At 41.7% G+C, this 22,194-nt stretch overlaps 1 protein-coding gene across 1 annotated transcript in view; it reads left to right on the top strand.

Moving 5' to 3' along the window:
- Positions 1-22,194, top strand: part of SEL1L3 (SEL1L family member 3) — a 64,889-nt gene that overhangs the window by 32,645 nt on the left and 10,050 nt on the right. Inside the window, exons 14-21 of the mRNA XM_074991770.1 lie at positions 1,152-1,214; positions 3,981-4,157; positions 10,844-10,971; positions 17,191-17,274; positions 18,038-18,128; positions 18,211-18,295; positions 19,772-19,881; positions 21,189-21,316. Coding sequence (XP_074847871.1) covers positions 1,152-1,214; positions 3,981-4,157; positions 10,844-10,971; positions 17,191-17,274; positions 18,038-18,128; positions 18,211-18,295; positions 19,772-19,881; positions 21,189-21,316 — 866 coding nt within the window. The remainder of the gene's footprint in view (positions 1-1,151; positions 1,215-3,980; positions 4,158-10,843; positions 10,972-17,190; positions 17,275-18,037; positions 18,129-18,210; positions 18,296-19,771; positions 19,882-21,188; positions 21,317-22,194) is intronic.

The following is a 22,194-nucleotide window of genomic DNA, read 5'->3' as shown; positions in this document are numbered from 1 at the left end:
TTGCGTATCCCATCAAAGGGCCCTAAGAGTACAAAAGAAACAAAACAATACAGCCGTAAACATGACAGGGTTCAGGTACAATAGTTCACGGAAGAAAACAGGACAAGGAAGCAGCCTTTCAGTGTGTGGATCTATGTAGGGAGCAAGAGACAAACTCATTGCAGTTTGAACTTCATGTTAGTTAAATTTTAAGAAAGTTGGTGACGGTATGCGGTTTATAACAATGGAGAAGTAGCACTGAGAGCCCCGTTAGAAAAAGTAGGTCTCGAAGGCCATGTCTACATTAGAACGGTATGTCAACAGAAGTTTCTATTTGAAGATACTGTCCGACAAAACTTCTGTCAACAGATCGCAGCCAAACTGCCACACGGATCAAACTAGCGACCTGCTCTGTCAGTAGAGAGTGGCTGAACTGCTTGGCCACTTGGTCAACAAAACAGTCCACCAGAAGCATGGCAGATAGGGCTGCCCAGAGTTCTGGAAGTCCTGTCTGTCAACAGGGCCCCCAGGAACGTCAAAACCAGCTTTCTGTCAACCAAATCTGTGGACAGAGACATTCTTCCTTGTGGGGGAGCAGGATACGGCTGTCAACAAAAGTGCTGTGTTCTGTTGATTTATTGTTGACAGACCACCTTGGAAATCTGGACAGTCCCTGGGTTTTGCTGACAAAATTCCTGTTATGTTGACAAAACTCTCTAGCGTAGACATAGTCAAAGTGATTTCACTTAGCGTAATTTTCCAGTTACTAAAATTATTTCAGCATGTGTTCAGGTCTAGCAGATTAAGTCACCAAGACAAAATTATCATGAAAATTCATCAACCCAAACACAAAAGCTATTCACTGTTTGGTTTTCAAAAGTAAATGACTGTAATGGGTGGGGAAGGTTTCACTTGCATATCAGAAAAGTTATTCACCCAAATAAACTGGACAAGTGGAATTTTCCAAGGCTCAATTAAGATTAGGTTAAACTTATTATATGAATGAACCCTACAGAGCCACAGAGCTCCCCCTGACTTATTTTCATATTAAAAATAACAAACTATATTTTAAATCTGATTTTAAAATTATTAGCTGTGAATGTTGATTAGCATGTTTTCTGGGTTTCAAGATAGTAGTTGCTTATGTGTACTTATTTTGTTATGTTATTTAGGGTCATGGTGTGAAAAAGAACCCAAGACTTGCTTTAAAACTGATGAAAAAAGCAGCATTCAAGGTAAAATATTTATAATAATAAATATTTATTTATGTACTAGCTAAATATTGCTGATATAATTAATAATTATTAAGTAGCTCTCTACATCAACTGTATGAACATTAATAAGTCCTTCCAACATCTTGATCACAAATTAGGAAAGCACTGTCATCCTGAGAATTTGAATCCCACAAATCTAATCAAGATTTGGAGTAAGCAGGTGCAACTCCAGGAACTGCTGAACAGAAGCCTCATAAAGAGATTGCCTTTCACAGCATGGTGACCTACTAATAGCTCACAGTTTCTTTTCCTTTCACTCATGCTGTGATAATTCATGGTTACACAGGGCAGGGGAAATTGGCTCTTTCCTTCGGCTATGTGCACACTACAGACCTTACAGTGGCGTAGGTGTACTGCTGCAGCTGCACCGCTGTAAGAGCTCCCCTGTGGCTCACAGATTTAATGACTCAGCAATTTGGTGCAGCTTCATAAAAGGCCAGCATTCTGGGTATACTTACACGAGTGTCCATCCAGCTAACACAACACGATCCATCGTCGATCCATCATTTACTGTCAAGCCCTTAGATACATCTGCTCTGATCCTACTGACAGAGACCAAAAACTACCAGACCTCTACCAAGCATTTATAAAACTGAATTACCCACTGGGAGAAGTAAAAAAAAAAAAAGACAAATTGACAGAGCCAGATGAATACCCAGAAACCAGCTACTTCAAGATAGGCCCAAGAAGATCAACAACACAACACCACTTGTCTTCACCTATAGCCCCCAACTCAACCCCTGCAATGCATCATTAAAAATCTGCAACCTATTCTGGATCAGGATACTACACTCCAGAAGGCTCTCGGTGACAGGCTTGTGCTTTCCTGTAGACAGCCTCCTAACCTGAGAAAGATTCTCAGCAGCAATCACAGGCTACACCACAATAATACTAATCCTGGAACTTTTACTTGCAACAAACCCCACTGCCAACTTTGTCCACGTATTTATTCTGGGGATACCATCACTGGACATAACCATGTTAGTTACAAGATCAAAAGCACATTCTCGTGCACTTCCAGCAACATTATATATGTTATTATGTGCCAGCAATGCCCTGAGACTAGGTACACTGGACAGACTGGGCAAAACCTTCGCCAAAGGGTAAATGGACACAGAGCAGACATCAAGAAAGTTGATACACGTAAGACAGTAAGTGAACGCTTCAATGGAATGGGCCATTCTGTTAAAGACCTGAGAATATGTGTCCTGCAACATAGAGAATTTAACAACTGATTAGAGCATGAGACTTCTGAGTTAGGGTACATATTCAAATTTGACACAGTAACACGTGGTATGAGAGGGGACATCAACTACCACACACATTACAAGGTCTGCTTCCCTTCCTTTGATGCTTGTAATTATCTCAGACAGGACAATTAACACCCCCCCTTATCTTACCCGCTTCCTTCCATCCCATTTGGTTTGTCAGTTTTTATTGCAATTTTTTTTCTTTTTGGTCCTCTGTACTTATAAATGTCGTCTGTACTGGAAATGAAATTGATCTGAAGAAGTGGGTCTGTCCCAAGAAAGCTCATCAACAAATAAATCATTATGTTAGTCTTTAAAGTGCTACATTTCTGCTGCTTTGTTTTGTTGGAGTACAGACTAACACGACTATCTCTCTGTTACTATTCAAGGCCGTGTCTACACGTGCCCCAAACTTCGAAATGGCCATGCAAATGGCCATTTCGAAGTTTACTAATGAAGCGCTGAAATGCATATTCAGCGCTTTATTAGCATGCGGGCGGCAGCAGCGCTTCGAAATTGATGCGTCTTGCCGCCGCGCGGCGCGTCCAGACGGGGCTTCTTTTCGAAAGGAAGCCACCTACTTCGAAGTCCCCTTATTCCCATGAGCTCATGGGAATAAGGGGACTTCGAAATAGGCAGGGCCCTTTCGAAAAGGAGCCCCGTCTGGACGCGCCGCACGGCGGCAAGGCACGTCAATTTCAAAGCGCTGCTGCCGCCCGCATGCTAATGAAGCACTGAATATGCATTTCAGCGCTTCATTAGTAAACTTCGAAATGGCCATTTGCATGGCCATTTCGAAGTTTGGGGCATGTGTAGATGTAGCCCAAGAGTGTTATATGTAAAACAAGGGCAGTCACTGTACTCATCTGGAGTAGTCTGTCCACTTGTGGCACCACACTGTAGAAAAGTTGGGCTCAAGCTGAGGAAGGTCTAGCTGAGATCAGTAACAATTGATAAAAAAAATATGATCTATGAGAAAAAGTGAAAAATCCTGAGTATATTTAGTCTTGGGAAACGAAGACTGAAGGGATTACATGATGATAATCTTCCAATATGTTGAGCACTGTTATGAAGAGGATGTTGATCAGTTTTTTCTCCATGTCCACTGAAGGTAGGACAAGAAGTAATGGGCTTAATCTGTAGCAAAGAAGACTGAGGCTAGATATTAGGAAAACATTCTTAACTAGGAAGGTAAATAAGCTTCTAACATTAAACAGGCTTTCACAGGTGATTGTTGAATCCCCATCACTGGAGGTTCATTCACACCTTAGAGAAGAAAAGTAGAAAAAAATACCATCAGTCACAAACATCTTGGTTACAGTTGGGTAGAACTCTGTCTAGATAACATGTTCCAAAGAGAGAGACAGATTATCTTTCCAGAAATCTGAGACTAGAAGACGATTAGGCATCATGAAATGACCCAAAGCACAGATGAACCTGAATGGTGTGTGGTCATATTATTTTTCTTCACCCGCAGGGATTACATCAGGCAATGAATGGTTTGGGATGGTATTACCATAATTTTAAAAGGGATTACAAAAAAGCAGCAAAATACTGGTTGAAAGCTGAAGCAATGGGAAATCCAGATGCGTCCTATAACCTGGGTGCCCTACATTTAGATGGGATTTTCCCAGGAGTGCATGGCAGAAATCGAGTAAGTAAATAGTCAGTGATGTGATTTTTTTATTAAAAGGTCTGGTTTACAAATATGGTCTTTATTGTTTAAGATGTTCTGTTTACTTATGAGGGGGTCACATTCTGCTGCTCTTCCTATATGAAATCACATTAAAGTTAGGGGCACTGCTTCTGGGGTCAGGCAGTACTAAGTGTAATGGGGTCACAATTGCTTCGTTCCTGCTGCAGATGTGTTTGCATTCCTCAAGAGTCATTTCAGAGGAAAACACATGTCCCACTAAAAAATGTCATACAAAATCGAGTTTGGAGTACATCAGGAAAGGGATCTTGGAGTTATAGTGGATAGTTCTCTGAAGACATCCACGCAGTGTGCAGCGGCAGTTAGTAAGGCAAATAGGATGTTAGGAATTATTAAAAAAGGGATCGATAATAAGACAAAAGATATCATACTTCCCCTATATAAAACTATGGTACGCCCACATCTTGAGTACTGCGTGCAGATGTGGTCTCCTCACCTCAAAAAAGATATATTGGCATTAGAAAAGGTTCAGAAAAGGGCGACCAAGATGATTAGGGGTTTGGAACGGGTCCCATATGGGGAGAGGCTAGAGAGACTGGGACTTTTCAGTTTGGAAAAGAGGCGATTGAGGGGCGATATGATAGAGGTATATAAAATCATGAATGGTGTGGAGAAAGTGAATATAGAAAAATTATTTACCTTTTCCCATAATACAAGAACTAGGGGACACCAAATGAAATTGATGGGTAGGAGGTTCAAAACTAATAAAAGGAAATTTTTCTTCACACAGCGCACAGTCAACCTGTGGAACTCCTTGCCGGAGGAGGCTGTGAAGGCCAGGACTCTATTAGGGTTTAAAAAAGAGCTTGATAAATTTTTGCAGGTTAGGTCCATAAATGGCTATTAGCCAGGGATAAAGTATGGTGCCCCTAGCCTTCGGAACAAGGGCAAGAGATGGATGGCAGGAGATAAATCACTTGATCATTGTCTTCTGTTCTCCTTCTCTGGGGCACCTGGCATTGGCCACCGTCGGCAGATGGGATGCTGGGCTGGATGGACCTTTGGTCTGACCCAGTATGGCCATTCTTATGTTCTTATGTTCTTATTTAAAAAGTTGTTTTATACCTGTTGAGTGTCAAATTCTGCCATCTTGCTGTCTAATTGCTCTTCACTTCATAGTAGCCACATTGACATCCATGGTACTTTACATGGAGTAAAGTACTATCCTGTGTGATGAAGGGCTGCAGAATCTGTCCTAGAACTTTTAAGCAGTTACACTTCACTTGTGTAGAAGCTGCAATAAAACCAGCTACTGTGAAAAATTTTCTTCAAGACACATTTTAATTACATTACCCTTTCAAAGCCTGATTTGCAATTTTAATGCAGCCCATATTTTATTTGTGTCTTTCTGAGCCAGGACTTAAGGACTTCATTTTTTATTTCTCAAGAAAAATAATGTTCTATTTCCAGCAAAGGATAGCATTACTGGGAGAGAGAATTTTACAACCCATCACATTATTGTTCAGAATGCGCAGATGAAAGCTATCAAACTTCAGGCTTTTGGACCAAAAGGTGAAAGGCCTCCAAAGGAGGCTGGCAAGTATGGTCTAGGAGTTGGTAAGCATGTTCAGTGCCTCAGCCAATGCATGTATATGCTGTGAACAGCAGCAAAAGCTGCTCAGCAAATGGTAGCAAGCATCTTTCTCCTACTAGAGAATAAAAATACACAGTATATAATAGTGGCCTGTCCATAATAATACACTTCCAAGTTAATACCCATTCCTACAAATCCACCTTATGGTCCTATTTGGTTTCATTTACCAAAAGCCTGAGAAAAGAGAGGAGCTTCTGCATGCTATGAAAGTAAATAAAACCAGGCCCTGTTGGGTCAAATGCAGGAGCTAGTTTTAGAGTCCATGGCCCCGCCCAAAAATACCTGGTCTCCATTTCACAGTAGAGGCTGCTAGTTAGAAGTTCCTGCATTAAAGAAATTGTTTAGTTGTGTGTTGCTTTATTACAATTATTGCATAAAACTTGTTGCTTATGAGACCTGGATACTCTCCTCCTCCTCCCTTCTACTGCAATTCTGTCCTGTCGTGCGGAGCCTGTGTTACCTTATACAAACTAGCTTTGTGTGCTAGGGAAGTTTGGGACTGGTACTGCAGCTCATCTTTAGGCGCATAGTTCATGAAAGACTACTCAAATAGTAAGGGCTGCAGGGTTGGACCAGGTGTTTTTGCCATTTGTACAGATGCCAGAGAGCTAGCTTTGTTCCAGAAGGCTGTGACGCTGACAAAAACAGATCCCCTATTTCACCATCATAAGAACATAAGAATGGCCATACTGGGTCAGACCAAAGGTCCATCGAGCCCAGCATCCCATCTGCTGACGGTGGCCAATGCCAGGTGCCCCAGAGAAGGAGAACAGAAGACAATGATCAAGTGATTTATCTCCTGCCATCCATCTCCTGCCCTTGTTCTGAAGGCTAGGGCACCATACTTTATCCCTGGCTAATAGCCATTTATGGACCTAACCTGCAAAAATTTATCGAGCTCTTTATTAAACCCTAATAGAGTCCTGGCCTTCACAGCCTCCTCGGGCAAGGAGTTCCACAGGTTGACTGTGCGCTGTGTGAAGAAAAATTTCCTTTTATTAGTTTTGAACCTACTACCCATCAATTTCATTTGGTGTCCCCTAGTTCTTGTATTATGGGAAAAGGTAAATAATTTTTCTATATTCACTTTCTCCACACCATTCATGATTTTATATACCTCTATCATATCGCCCCTCAATCGCCTTTTTTCCAAACTGAAAAGTCCCAGTCTCTCTAGCCTCTCCCCATATGGGACCCTTTCCAAGCCCCTAATCATCTTAGTCGCCCTTTTCTGAACCTTTTCTAATGCCAATATATCTTTTTTGAGGTGAGGAGACCACACCTGCACGCATTACTCAAGATGTGGGCGCACCATAGTTTTATACAGGGGAAGTATGATATCTTTTGTCTTATTATCTATCCCTTTTTTAATAATTCCTAACATCCTATTTGCTTTACTAACTGCCGCTGCACACTGCGTGGATGTCTTCAGAGAACTATCCACTATAACTCCAAGATCCCTTTCCTGATCTGTCGTAGCTATATTAGACCCCATCATGTTGTACGTGTAATTTGGGTTATTTTTTCCAATGTGCATTACCTTACACTTACCCACATTAAATTTCATTTGCCATTTTGCTGCCCAATCACTCAGTTTGCTGAGATCTTTTTGTAGTTCTTCACAATTCTTTTTGGTTTTGACTGTCCTGAACAACTTGGTGTCATCTGCAAACTTTGCCACCTCACTGCTTACCTCATTTTCTAGATCATTGATGAACAAGTTGAACAGGATCGGTCCCAGGACTGACCCCTGGGGAACACCACTAGTTACCCTCCTCCATTGTGAAAATTTACCATTTATTCCCACCCTTTGTTTTCTGTCTTTTAACCAATTCCCGATCCATGAAAGGATCTTTCCTCCTATCCCATGACCACCTAATTTACATAAAAGCCTTTGGTGTGGGACCGTGTCAAAGGCTTTCTGGAAATCTAGGTATATTATGTCCACTGGGTGCCCCTTGTCCGCATGTTTATTAACCCCTTCAAAGAATTCTAATAGATTAGTTAGACACGACTTCCCTCTGCAGAAACCATGCTGACTTTTGCCCAACAATTCGTGCTCTTCTATGTGCCTTGCAATTTTACTCTTTACTAGTGTTTCTACTAATTTGCCTGGTACTGATGTTAAACTTATCGGTCTATAATTGCCAGGATCTCCTCTAGAGCCTTTTTTAAATATTGGTGTTATATTGGCCGTCTTCCAGTCATTTGGTACCAAAGTGGATTTAAAGGATAGGTTACAAACCACTGTTAATAACTCCGCAATTTCACATTTGAGTTCTTTCAGAACCCTTGGGTGAATGCCGTCTGGTCCTGGAGACTTGTTACTATTCAGCTTATCAATTAATTCCAAAACCTCCTCTAATGTCACTTCAATCTGAGTGAGTTCCTCAGATTTGTCACCTAAAAAGGCTGGCTCAGATTTAGGAACCTCTGTAACATCTTCAGCCGTGAAGACTGAAGCAAAGAAATCATTTAATCGCTCCGCAATGGCACTGTCTTCCTTGATCGCTCCTTTTATATCTTTATCATCCAAGGGCCCCACTGCTTTTTTAGCAGGCTTCCTGCTTCTAATGTATTTAAAAAACATTTTACTATCGTTTTTTGAATTTTTGGCTAGCTGTTCCTCAAACTCTTTTTTGGCTTTTCTTACTACATTGTGACACTTAATTTGGGAGTGTTTATGTTCCTTTCTATTTTCCTCACTAGGATTTGACTTCCACTTTTTAAAAGCTGCCCTTTTCTCTCTCACTGCCTTGTTAACACGGCTGTTTAGCCATGGTGGTTCTTTGTTAGGTCTCTTACTGTGTTTTTTTATTTGGGGTATACATTTAAGTTGGGCCTCTAGTATGGTGTCTTTAAACAGTTTCCATGCAGCTTCCAGGGATTTTAGTTTAATTACTGTACCTTTTAGTTTCTGTTTAACTAGCTTCCTCATTTTAGTGTAATTCCCCTTTTTGAAATTAAATGCCAGAGTGTTTGACCGCTGCGGTGTTCTTCCCAACACAGGAATATTAAAAGTTATTATATTGTGGTCACTATTTCCAAGCGGTCCAGTAACAGTTACCTCTTGGACCAGATCCTGCGTTCCAGTCAAGACTAGATCGAGAATCGACTCTCCCCTTGTGGGTTCCTGTACTAGCTGCTCCAAGAAGCAGTCATTTAAGGCATCAAGAAATTTAATCTCTGAATCCCGTCCTGAGGTGACATGCACCCAATCAATATGGGGATAATTGAAATCTCCTATTATTACTGTGTTTTTTATTTTGATAGCCTCTCTAATCTCCCTTATCATTTCAGCATCACTATCACTGTCCTGGTTAGGTGGTCAGTAATATATTCCTAATGCCATATTCATATTAGAGGAATGAATTGTTATCCATAATGATTCTATGGAACATTTTGATTCCTTTAGGATTTTTACTTCATTTGATTCTATATTATCCTTCACATATAGTACCACTCCGCCACCCGCACGACCTGTTCTGTCTTTCCGATATAATCTATATCCCGGTATGATAGTGTCCCACTGATTTTCCTCATTCCACCATGTTTCTGAGATGCCTATTATGTCAACTTCCTCCTTTGATATGAGGTACTCCAGTTCACCCATCTTATTAGACAGACTCCTAGCATTAGTGTAAAAGCACGTTAGAAAACTACCACTATTTATATGTCCGCCTTTCACAGACGTGGTGGATTTTTTTATGCACGATTGTTTCACATCTGATCTTGCCCATATATTATTTCCCACGTTCCCTATCTGACTAACTTCTAGGGAATCCCTATCTATGGAGCCTCGTGTAAGAGAAGTCTCCGTCCGATCCAGGTGCTCCCCCGCACCAATCTGCTTTCCCCCACCTCTTAGTTTAAAAACTGCTCTACAACCTTTTTAATGTTTAATGCCAGCAGTCTGGATCCACCTTGATTTAGGTGGAGCCCATCATTCCTGTATAGGCTCCCCCTACCCCAAAAGTGTCCCCAGTTCCTAATAAATCTAAACCCCTCTTCCCTACACCATCGTCTCATCCACGCATTGAGACTCTGAAGTTCTGCCTGTCTATCTGGCCCTGCGCATGGAACTGGAAGCATTTCAGAGAATGCCACCAAAGATGTTCTGGATTTCAGTCTCTTTCCTAGTAACCTAAATTTGGCCTCCAGAACATCTCTTCTACCCTTCCCTATGTCATTGGTACCAACATGTACCACGACGACCGGCTCCTCCCCAGCACTGCCCATAAGTCTGTCTAGATGCCTCGAGAGATCCGCAACCTTCGCACCAGGCAGGCAAGTCACCATACGGTTCTCCCGGTCATCACAAACCCAACTATCGATATTTCTAATGATCGAATCCCCCACTACTAAAACCTACTTCTTCCTAACAGCTGGCACTCCCTCCCCCGGAGAAGTATCCTCGACACAAGAGGATACAACATCACCCTCTGGAAGGAGGGTCCAAACTATGGGATGGTTTCCCTCTGCTCCCCTTGACTGCTCTCCTTCCCTGAGCCTTTCATCCTCCGTAACAGCATCAGGACTGTCAGATTGGAGGTGGGACAGCCCTACTATGTCCCGGAAAGTCTCATCCACAAACACCTCTGAAAGCTGTAATGTAGACAGGACTGTGATGTTTTTATCATTAACCCTAAATATATCTGTACCTTCTCTTGACGCTTACAATTCCACTTTCACTATCACTGTGACTTACTGGTATCATTTTTGTCAGTATCAAAAATACCACACTGTATGACACCAGAAGCCAGTTTCATGTTTTATATATTCTACTATTTGATAAATATGCTCGCACAATTTCCCCTTTAAAGGACTTTTTCTAATGTAAACTGCTAAGGTGGAAGAAAGAAAGAAACTGACTTCACTTATCTGCACAAATAGTGATGACACTGGCTAGTTTCATTAGCCAGGTTATCATTATATATTTATCTATTTATTTTCAAATGACGAAAATATAGAGAAATAGTAATTCTCAAGTGTATTCCAAGGAGGTTTTCATTTTTATCTTGTTTCTTTGCAGACGCTAGCTGCTGAGTACTTTTATAAAGCTGCCCAAGGCGGACACATAGAAGGAATCATACGATGTTCTCTGTATTACATCACAGGAAATATGGAAAACTTCCCTAGAGATCCAGAAAAAGCTGTAATGTGAGGAATGAAACCTTTTTTCCATAAACCAATGATGATTCATCTCATGAAAAAAATCATTTCGGTTATAGCAGGTTTTCAGTAGCTCAGTGAAAAAATATGTATTATTTCATAGCATTTTTCTTCTGAAGAAATTGTTCCACTGCAATTATTCTTACTCCATTTGAATGTGTGCATAGCTTAATGTTAAGGAGATAGTTGTGCCTTCATTTTCAGAGGTGCTGAGCATTTGCGGCTATCTCCTAGAATTGCAGGTGCTTAGCATATTGGAAAATCAAGTTACTGCTGTCCTTTATCACAGAAACTCTTTTGGTGGATTAAATATTCACATGAAATTCATGTCTACTACTTGGTCAAAGGATCACTAATTTACAGGTCTGTGAAATATGATGGAACCTGCCCAGTACAAATACCATAGAGAGTCAATGGTTTCTTAGCACCTAGAGCCGTTCAATCATTTTCTCCAAAAATAAAAAAGTAATTTTATTATAGAATCGTAGAATACTAGAATTGGAAGTGACCTTGGGAGGCCACTAAGTCCAGTCACTTGCACTCATGGCAGGACCACGCACCCTCTAGATCACCCCAGATAGTTGTTTGTCTACCCACTCTGAAAAATCTCCAATGACGGAGATTCCACAACCTCCCTACACAATTTATTTCAGTGCTTAACCACCCTATATCCCTCAGATGTTGCCATTTGGATGTCACATCGGCACCCCCAGGGCCGCTGCGCAGATTTTCCTGGAGGGTCTCTCTGAACTTTTCAGCTTTCTCCAAGTTTGCCGTCTTTCTGGCGTCAATGCGGGGCCTTCCAGCAGGTTTAGAGCGGTACAGCTTCTTGGGTCTCAGCTTGAGCTTGGAGCAAACTAGCAAGTGATCTGTATCACAGTCAGCACTATGATAGCTGCGTGTCAGAAGGACGTTTTTGAGGTTATTATGCCTAGTGATGACCACGTCTAGTTGATGCCAGTGCTTCGAGCGTGGGTGTCTCCACGACACTCTGTGCTGTGGCTTCGTTTGGAAGAATGTGTCTGTGATGCACAGATTGTGGTATGTGCACAGTTCAAGGAGACGCTGTCCACTGTTCCCACACCGAAGTGTCCTAAGCAGGTAGGCCATGAGGCCCAATCAGCTCCAACTCTTGCATTGAAGTGGTGTTTGGAAGAAGAGCTAGAAACACGAACGACTGGTTTGAAGCTAACTCCGATGAGATGATTCCAGTCATTGAAAAGAAGCGCGCTGCACTCCTGGAGTACAAACGCTCACCGAGCCAAAGTACCCAGCAAGCACTTAGAGCAGTCAAAAGAACAGTACAGCAGACAGCCAGGAGCTGTGCCAACAACCACTGGCTCCAGCTATGCAGCAACATCCAGACCTGTGCTGACTTTGGTAATCGCAGAGGAATGTACGAGGGTATGAAGAAGGCATTAGGACCCACCCAGAACAAGATGGCACCCCTGAAATCCAAATCTGGTGAAGTCATCACTGACAAAGCCAAACAGATGGAGCACTGGGTTGAGCACTACTCCGAGCTGTACTCACACGAGAACGTTGTGGTTGACGCAGCCCTCAATGCCGTCGAGCTCCTACCAGTAATGGACAAACTGGATCAGGAACCGACTGTGGATGAACTGAAGAGACCTATCGACAGCATTGCAGCAGGAAAGGCCCCTGGCCAGGATGGTAGACCACCAGAGGTAATCAAGTGTGCCACGGACACACTCCTGGAACCCCTACATGAGCTACTGTGCCTGTGCTGGAAAGAGGGTGAGGTTCCACAGGATATGCGCGACGCTAACGTTGTAACATTGTATAAGAACAAAGGAGACAGAAGCGACTGCAACAACTACCGTGGAATCTCCCTCCTAAGCGTCACTGGTAAACTGTTCACTTGCGTCATCCTTGGCAGACTCCAGAAGATTGCTGAGAGGGTGTACCCCGAATCGCAGTGCGGATTCCGTGCAGAGAGGTCTACCGTTGACATGGTCTTCTCTCTAAGGCAGCTGCAGGAGAAGTGCAGGGAGCAGAGGAAGCCACTCTACATAGCCTTCATCAACCTGACCAAGGCCTTTGACTTGGTCAGCAGGGATGGTCTGTTCAAACTGCTCCACAAGGTAGGCTGTCCTCCACGGTTACTCAAGATGATCCAGTCGTTCCACGAAGACGTGAGAGGAACCATCCAATATGATGGCGCATTATCAGATACTTTCAGAATCAGGAGCGGCATCAAACAAGGATGCGTGCTTGCTCCGACATTGTTCAGGATCTTCTTCGCACTCCTCCTGAAGCATGCCTTTGGATCTTCAACAGAGGGCATCTTGCTGCACACAAGATCCGATAGGAAACTGTTTAATCTTCCAAGGCTGAAAGCTAAGTCTAAGGTGTGGGAAGTCCTCATCAGAGACATGCTGTTCGCAGACGATGCTGCTGTAGTGTCTCACACAGAAGACCAGCTTCAAAAACTGCTGGATCGCTTCTCTAAAGCGTGCAAGGACTTTGGGCTTACCATCAGCCTAAACATAAGAACATAAGAATGGCCATACTGGGTCAGACCAAAGGTCCATCCAGCCCAGTATCCCATCTGCCGACAGTGGCCAATGCCAGGTGCCCCAGAGAAGGAGAACAGAAGACAATGATCAAGTGATTTATCTCCTGCCATCCATCTCCTGCCCTTGTACTGAAGGCTAGGGCACCATACTTTACCCCTGGCTAACAGCCATTTATGGACCTAACCTGCAAAAATTTATCGAGCTCTTTTTTAAACCCTAGTAGAGACCTGGCCTTCACAGCCTCCTCCAGCAAGGAGTTCCACAGATTGACTGTGTGCTGTGTGAAGAAAAATTTCCTTTTATTAATTTTGAACCTACTACCCATCAATTTCATTTGGTGATCCCTAGTTCTTGTATTATGAGAAAAGGTAAATAATTTTTCTATATTCACTTTCTCCACGCCATTCATGATTTTATATACCTCTGTCATATCGCCCCTCAATCGCCTCTTTTCCAGACTGAAAAGTCCCAGTCTCTCTAGCCTCTCCCCATATGGGACCCGTTCCAAACCCCTAATCATCTTAGTCGCCCTTTTCTGAACCTTTTCTAATGCCAATATATCTTTTTTGAGGTGAGGAGACCACACCTGCACGCAGTACTCAAGATGTGGGCGCACCATAGTTTTATACAGGGGAAGTATGATATCTTTTGTCTTATTATCTATCCCTTTTTTAATAATTCCTAACATCCTATTTGCTTTACTAACTGCCGCTGCACACTGCGTGGATGTCTTCAGAGAACTATCCACTATAACTCCAAGATCCCTTTCCTGATCTGTCGTAGCTATATTAGACCCCATCATGTTGTACGTGTAATTTGGGTTATTTTTTCCAATGTGCATTACCTTACACTTACCCACATTAAATTTCATTTGCCATTTTGCTGCCCAATCACTCAGTTTGCTGAGATCTTTTTGTAGTTCTTCACAATTCCTTTTGGTTTTGACTGTCCTGAACAACTTGGTGTCATCTGCAAACTTTGCCACCTCACTGCTTACCTCATTTTCTAGATCATTGATGAACAAGTTGAACAGGATCGGTCCCAGGACTGACCCCTGGGGAACACCACTAGTTAACCCCCTCCATTGTGAAAATTTACCATTTATTCCAACCCTTTGTTTTCTGTCTTTTAACCAATTCCCGATCCATGAAAGGATCTTTCCTCCTATCCCAGGACTGCCTAATTTACATAAAAGCCTTTGGTGTGGGACCGTGTCAAAGGCTTTCTGGAAATCTAGGTATATTATGTCCACTTGGTGCCCCTTGTCCGCATGTTTACTAACCCCTTCAAAGAATTCTAATAGATTAGTTAGACACGACTTCCCTCTGCAGAAACCATGCTGACTTTTGCCCAACAATTCGTGCTCTTCTATGTGCCTTGCAATTTTATTCTTTACTATTGTTTCTACTAATTTGGCTGGTACTGATGTTAGACTTATTGGTCTATAATTGCCTGGGTCTCCTCTAGAGCCTTTTTTAAATATTGGCGTTATATTGGCCGTCTTCCAGTCATTGGGTACCGAAGCAGATTTAAAGGATAGGTTACAAACCACTGTTAATAACTCTGCAATTTCACATTTGAGTTCTTTCAGAACCCTTGGGTGAATACCGTCTGGTCCTGGAGACTTGTTACTATTCATCTTATCAATTAACTCCAAAACCTCCTGTAATGTCACTTCAATCTGGGAGAGTTCCTCAGATTTGTCACCTAAAAAGGCTGGCTCAGATTTAGGAACCTCTGTAACATCCTCAGCCGTGAAGACTGAAGCAAAGAAATCATTTAATCACTCCGCAATGGCACTGTCTTCCTTGATCGCTCCTTTTATATCTTTATCGTCCAAGGGCCCCACTGCTTTTTTAGCGGGCTTCCTGCTTCTAATGTATTTAAAAAACATTTTACTATCATTTTTTGAATTTTGGCTAGCTGTTCGTCAAACTCTTTTTTGGCTTTTCTTACTACATTATGACACTTAATTTGGGAGTGTTTGTGTTCCTTTCTATTTTCCTCACTAGGATTTGACTTCCACTTTTTAAAAGTGGAACATTTTGATTCCTTTAGGATTTTTGCTTCATTTGATTCTATATTATACTTCACATATAGTACCACTGCGCCACCCGAGTACGCCAAACGTACTTGGTCAGGATGTTGCTGAATCCCCATCAATCAGCATTGACAACTATACGTTAGAGATCGTCCACGAGTTCGTTTACCTCAGGTCCACCATCACTGACACCGTGTCGTTGGACACTGAGCTAAACAGGAGGATCGGAAAAGCGGCCACAACTCTGTCCAGACTCAGCAAGAGAGTGTGGAATAACAACAAGCTGTACACTCACACCAAAATGCAAGTCTACAGAGCCTGCATCGTCAGCACCCTCCTTTAGGGCAGCAAGACTTGGACCCTGTATGCCCGCCAGGAAAAGAGGCTGAACGTCTTCCACTTGCACTGCCTCAGGCGCATCCTTGGAATATCACGGAAGGACAGAGTGACCAACACTGCCGTCCTCGAGCAAGCTGGAATCCCAACCATGCACACCCTCCTCAGGCAGCGTCAGCTCCGCTGGCTTGGCCACGTCCACAGGATGAATGATGGAAGGATTCCAAAAGACATCCTGTATGGTGAGCTAGCCTCTGGCAAAAGACCTCCTGGACGCCCCCAGTTGCGCTACAAAGGTGTCTGCAAGACAAACTTCAGAGAGGTAGACATCGAGCTGGACAACTGGGAAGAACTAGCAGACGACCGCAGCAGATGGAGGCAGGGGTTACACAAGGGCCTTCAGAAGGGTGAGATGAGGATCAGACAGCTAGCAGAGGAGCAGCGAGTGCACAGAAAGCACACTAAGGACTTGCCAGACACCCACCACATCTGCAAGAGATGCAGCAAGGACTGTCACTCTCGTGTGGGTCTTCATAGTCACAGTAGACACTGTAAATGAAGTCCTCAATTGAAACCATAAAGGGTGCGATCCATAGTCTATGCAGACTGAAGGATGCCTACAAATACAAAACAATTAACCACCCTGACAGTTGAGTAGGTTTTTCTTAAGGTCCAGCCTAACCCTCCCTTGCTGCAATTTAAGCCCATTGCTTCTTGTTAATTCCTCAGAAAAGGTATAGAAGCATATGCTGTCTTTAATCTATGCAGAAAACTTCCACAGATACCAGTAGGAATTTCATCCAAAGATATCCACTAGTTCAACCAGAAGCCATGGTCTTGATGTGGGAATTACTGGGTGAAATTGTATGGCTTGTAACATACAGGAGGCCAGACTAGACGTTATGATTGTTCCTTTTTGGCTCAAAAATGTATGAATTAGTAGAAAGTTAGGATACTTTAGGATTTGTATCTGCACAGAGAGGAATTCATACCCACTCTATATTTTATCAACTTTGGAAATGTTGAATTTGACCTGGAATTTGGTTTTGATGCTATTCCAGAATTTACATTGAAATGTTACAGAAATAAAATACATTAGAGTGTTCCAACATTAAAAATCCAGAAGAAACTAAATACAGGGTATAAATGGGTGCCTTTAATGACAAAGAGAGTGATCCTGCACCCGCTTATGTCAAAAACAAAAGGCTTATTGTGCCCAGTGAGAACACTACCAGATTATCGCATGTAAAACATGTGTGTTCATTCATTGTCATGTTTCTTCTTTTACAGCTGGGCAAAACATATTGCAGAAAAAAATGGCTACTTAGGACATGTGATCAGAAAAGCTCTCAATGCCTATCTAGAATTGTCCTGGTAAGTTTGATCTGCACCATCTGAGAAAACTAATTTGCTGATCTTATGTGAGTGATTTATTTTTGTTAAATTTTGTAGTGAAACAGTGTAACATCTCCCCAATATACACTTAGGGTGAAAGTGTGCTCCCTTTGAAGTCAATATCAAAATTTATGTTTATGGTAATGGGGCTGGGATTTCACCCAGGAAATCTTCCAGACTACTGAGAATACAGTTGAAAAGAAACACACACCAAAATCAGGACCATACAGAATGGTTGTCTTTCACTGAGGTGTCAACAAAGCACAAGTATGGGTAGTTTTTTTTCCAAACCTGAACTCCTTTAGAATTCTTTTGTGTGGAAAAAAAATTGTAGTTACAATTAGTTATAATGTATTTTTTTATGTTTCAGTCTTGTACAATCTTTAATTTCAGGGGGGACTTACTGAAATGGGCCACTCCATCTCAGTGTCACAATTCAGCCTTAAATACCCGATATTCTTGCAGGTGCACTTTGAAAGAGTAGAACCTCCCATGGAGCTGATTCTACCTCAAAGCACAGAAAAGAAGATGCTGAAAACAACCCTGGGCCGAGTTTTGTTCTGTTATACCAAATATGGCCAGTTGATGTAGCTGTTGCATGGAATATCCAGTCATTTCTTTCTAAACCTTGCTCACAAATTCTCTTTGCCAAATGGATGTTCCAGAATTAATGTGGTGGTTCTAACTATAGCTAAATCCTTGTGATTTCAGTTTGTGTGTTTATTTCTGTCATCTATTTTAGGCATGAAGCTCTGGTGCATTATGTTTTAGCAGCAGAGGCTGGGATTGAAGTGTCACAGACAAACTTAGCACATATCTGTGAAGAGAGACCTGTAAGTAATGCAGGGTCTTTTTTAATCATCAGTAATAATGACGACTTTCCTGTGATATAAATGGAAGCACTCTCTTTTTCAGGAACTAGCGAGAAGATATTTGGCTACTAATTGTGTTTGGCGATACTATAATTTCTCCATATCTCAAATCAATTCTCCCTCCTTTGGTATGTACAGCAAACTTTTTATCAATTCAGAACTTAATAGGATTTTTTAATAATTGATTACAATGAGAATGTCACAGCTTTCAATACAGTGTAAAATATTTACACTAACGAGCAAATTAAGGAAAAGGCCTTAAACTCTGAGACTTTCCATGACACTTAGTCTCCTGAGTCAATTAGATGCTTCAAACTAGTTTACCCCTATTTTGAAATACTGATACAATTGCTGTGTTTCATTGTTGTCATAAATGTAGTGCAAAAATAATGCAAGCTGTTCAACAAAAGAGAGAAACAAGCACACTCTTTAAATCCAGTACCACAGAAGCCTGCACCCAGCTAAGTCCAGAGTGAGTAACCCGCTGGAACTTACAAACACTACAGGTTTTTCTAATGCAGCTTGTGACATCCTGTGATTTGACTGACAGAACTTACAGGCTTCATGAGCCCAATCTTATGCCAGAGAAGCATGTTAAGTTCATTAGACTCCTGGAGTGAAAATAATTGCAAAATACCCCTTGGCTCAGAAGGAGTCCGGATTTCACACCTGGTTTCTTTTGGAATGAAAGTGAAAAGATAAGTTTTTGTCTGCAAGTAATATAGGACTCAGTCTTACCCTGATTGAAGTCAGTGGCAAAGTTCCCACTGACTGTAGTGGGATTGAACCTGCAGAAAATGTACCAGCTCGACAGAAGCTGATAGCTAAAGTTTATAAAATCTGCAGCCTGGGCTCCCGTGGGGGTTATTAAACTCTGCGGTATGGGCTACTGTAACAATCACATGGATGTTCACACACTTGGATCAAATTTCCTCATTCTGTCACCATTCTTTATCATCCCAGGCATCACTTGGCTCTGTGCCAGGTAAATTCTAGCCATTCAGTTCCTCTGTATTTGGGAAGGAGTTGAACAACTAACCTAGAGAAATTCTCTCTGTAGGCACAACACAGCTCTGTCTGTTGGAGAGGTATTCATTTACCTTGTTGAGGGGTGAAGTATAAGTGTCTAAACAGAACCAAAGCATTTGAAGCCAGTGAAAATGATCTGGGCTAGTAACTCTGCTAAAGAAGCTGAATGAAAAAAACAATTGACATTTTTTGATCTGGGTTTTCAGAAGTTAGTGTTTGTTTTGTGGTAGAGATTACACTGCACAGTCTTATAAAAACTTTGCAGGAGTTGGAAAACTACTTTATAAATTAAACTCATGCCTTACAAATACCTTGCCTCATTAACCTGAAACGTTCTCCTAAGAACATTTCCTGGCAGAAGAGGAACCATGAGAAATTTCAGTCAGAATGTGTTTTTCTAGAGGCTGGGTGGGCTTGGGGTGGAAAGAAGATCACAAAGGTAAGGAGAAAGAGGCTGTGATTATTCATAATACAATACTCCAAATAGAAAATGCAGTAACTTCTTCAAATGTAGAAATAGTTCAGTTCTCTCTCTACACATATTTTTAATGTCCTGCTGCTGTTATCTTCCACAGCTTACTTGAAAATGGGAGACTTTTATTACTATGGTTACCAGAACCACTCAAGAGACCTCACGTTGTCAGTGCAGATGTATGCAAAAGCTGCATTAGAGGGAGATTCACAGGTATGTTCACTGTTATAAAAATGTCTTTTTGAAATATCAGTTCTAAGGTCAATCTGTGAGTAGCCGAAATACAGGTTACTCTGATTTGTTACATATGTGCAGCAAACATGCCTGCTCGTATAAATGTATCATTTATTTTAATGTATGATCTGAGTCAGAAGGTCACTCTTTGGCACTAAGATGAACTAAAATTATCCTGGGAATGTTTTCAGGCCAAATGTGAAGATCCTAGTTTGATGTTACTCTTTTGGGTGTTACTGTAGCATGAGTTAGTAATAATGCTGCATTTCCCTTGAAGCCAAGGCTACTCCTAACATGAACTTGGCCCAGTTTGCTCCCATGAACAACAAAAGAATGCAGCATATATCCTCTCAGAATGCAACGATATTCCAAGGCACTGCACCAAACTATGAATAATTTAACATGGGGCAGCATTCTGCTCTCAGATCCTTGTAGCAGATACTCTTTAATATCCTGCACTTCCTATGCATATGGAAATCTCATTGATACCGGAAACATTCTTGCATGTGATCTGAGCAAAGTTAGCGGAGTGGGGACCCAACTTGAGGATCTTGAGACAAAAAACTGCCAGTGTTTACAAAAGCTGGTAAAAATGGAGAGCAAAGAGCAACACGTCTCGAGTTTTGAATGTAACAGACTCATCAAAACTTCATTCTGCAACTGCATCCACACAGGCCCTTGTACCTCTGCAGTGTCTACTGAAGTCAGATGTTTGCCCAAGCAGATGCAGGTGCAGTTGCAGGATCAGAGCCCTATAGTTCAGATGCACATTTGCAACTTCCATTGAAATCAGTACAGTTTCATGGGCAGGGACACATGAGAAACAGAACGTGGTCCATTTCTCTTTTCAGTCTTTATGTTTCTCTAGAACATAAAACACGGAGTGATGCACTCTTCAGCTGTTGCTGTATTTAGAAAATATCTAGGGATGAAAAGATTAGATCTTTAATGAGCTAATTTGAGAAAATGGAGCAAAATGTTACACTAAGATGAACTAGAGTTAGTCTCACATTTGTTTCTGATGCTCTTTTAAGTATACTGTTCACATGAGAATATCTTGGAGAAATAAGGTACTCATGGTTCTGTGAAGTTCACTGAATAAACATATGGTATTAGAGTTAAAAAGGGGAAAAAAAGCAATTGTAATTATTTACATAATGATTGGTAGCCCAATCCATCTCTCAGTGGAGTTGGTGATAAAACTTTCATTGAGCTCAGTAGTGCAAGATCAGGCCCTAGATTCATGTATCTTCTTCTATATAATTATGTATTTTATGTATTTTTAGGGATTCTTTAATTTGGCCCTTCTCATGGAAGAAGGTAATTCCATTCCTGCCCACATTTTAGACCACTTAGAAATCAACAGGACTCTCCACACTAGTAATATTTCCATCCTTGAGGAGCTTTATCAAAGGTGAGTTTACATTTTCATCTTTTGATACCCTAAGCTAAAATTCTTCTCTTTACTCACCTCATTACTTGTTGCAAACATCACCGAGGCTAGCCATGTGTTCCAGTCCCGCAGTGGAGCCTTAAACTTTACTGCGAAACAAGACTCTAGCAATTTGTACCTGTTGCATTGGTAAAATGCTTAAGATAGCCTTTTATATACAAATATCAGAAATAATATAGAGTACTCAGTTTTACACGTGCCAGGTCTTGTAATTTCTTCCATAACCTGTGTCTGAGCCAATTGGCTGTGACACTGCATCCACAGTCGGAGGAAAGATCAACTCATATTTGGTGTACCAACAACCGCCTCCCATGAGTTTCCATGTTCACGAGAAAGATTATACTTGTAGATGTGGTGACTAGAGATTAGCATGTCTTCTTCGATATGACAAGCAGCCTGAGATAGGTCAGTGGCATGACTGGCAGATACCACTGGGGCTGAGCGGTCCTGTTGGCCTTCACAAAAACGGTACAGGAACGTTCTGAATTCTTGTCAGAACCTGGGTCACCAAAGGGTGTCAGAAAATGTCTTACTCCTCAGCACTGGAGATTCCCAGATCGGTCGACTTCACTCGCTTTCAAAGCATATTCTCCCACCTTAATTTCTGATACTCTTTCTGAAGGAGAGGAGGAGTCTGTAACTCAGCCAGAGTGTCAAGAGATGCGGTCAGAGCTTGATGATGAATCTTTCCTGGATGAAAATATTGAAGTCTTTTCAGTTTCCCCTCGTTCTGATGATGCATTACAGTTCCATGAACTTGTGGATAAAATGGCATAGGTGCTGCAATTCTGTTAGTCATACCAGAAGAACCTCAATCCTGTTTTAAAACAAGATTATCC

The sequence above is a fragment of the Carettochelys insculpta genome, chromosome 4, assembly GCF_033958435.1.
Source record: "Carettochelys insculpta isolate YL-2023 chromosome 4, ASM3395843v1, whole genome shotgun sequence".
Lineage (NCBI taxonomy): Eukaryota > Metazoa > Chordata > Testudines > Carettochelyidae > Carettochelys > Carettochelys insculpta.
The sequence above is the reverse complement of the archived record's forward strand: the minus strand, read 5'-3'. Positions and strand labels throughout refer to the sequence as shown.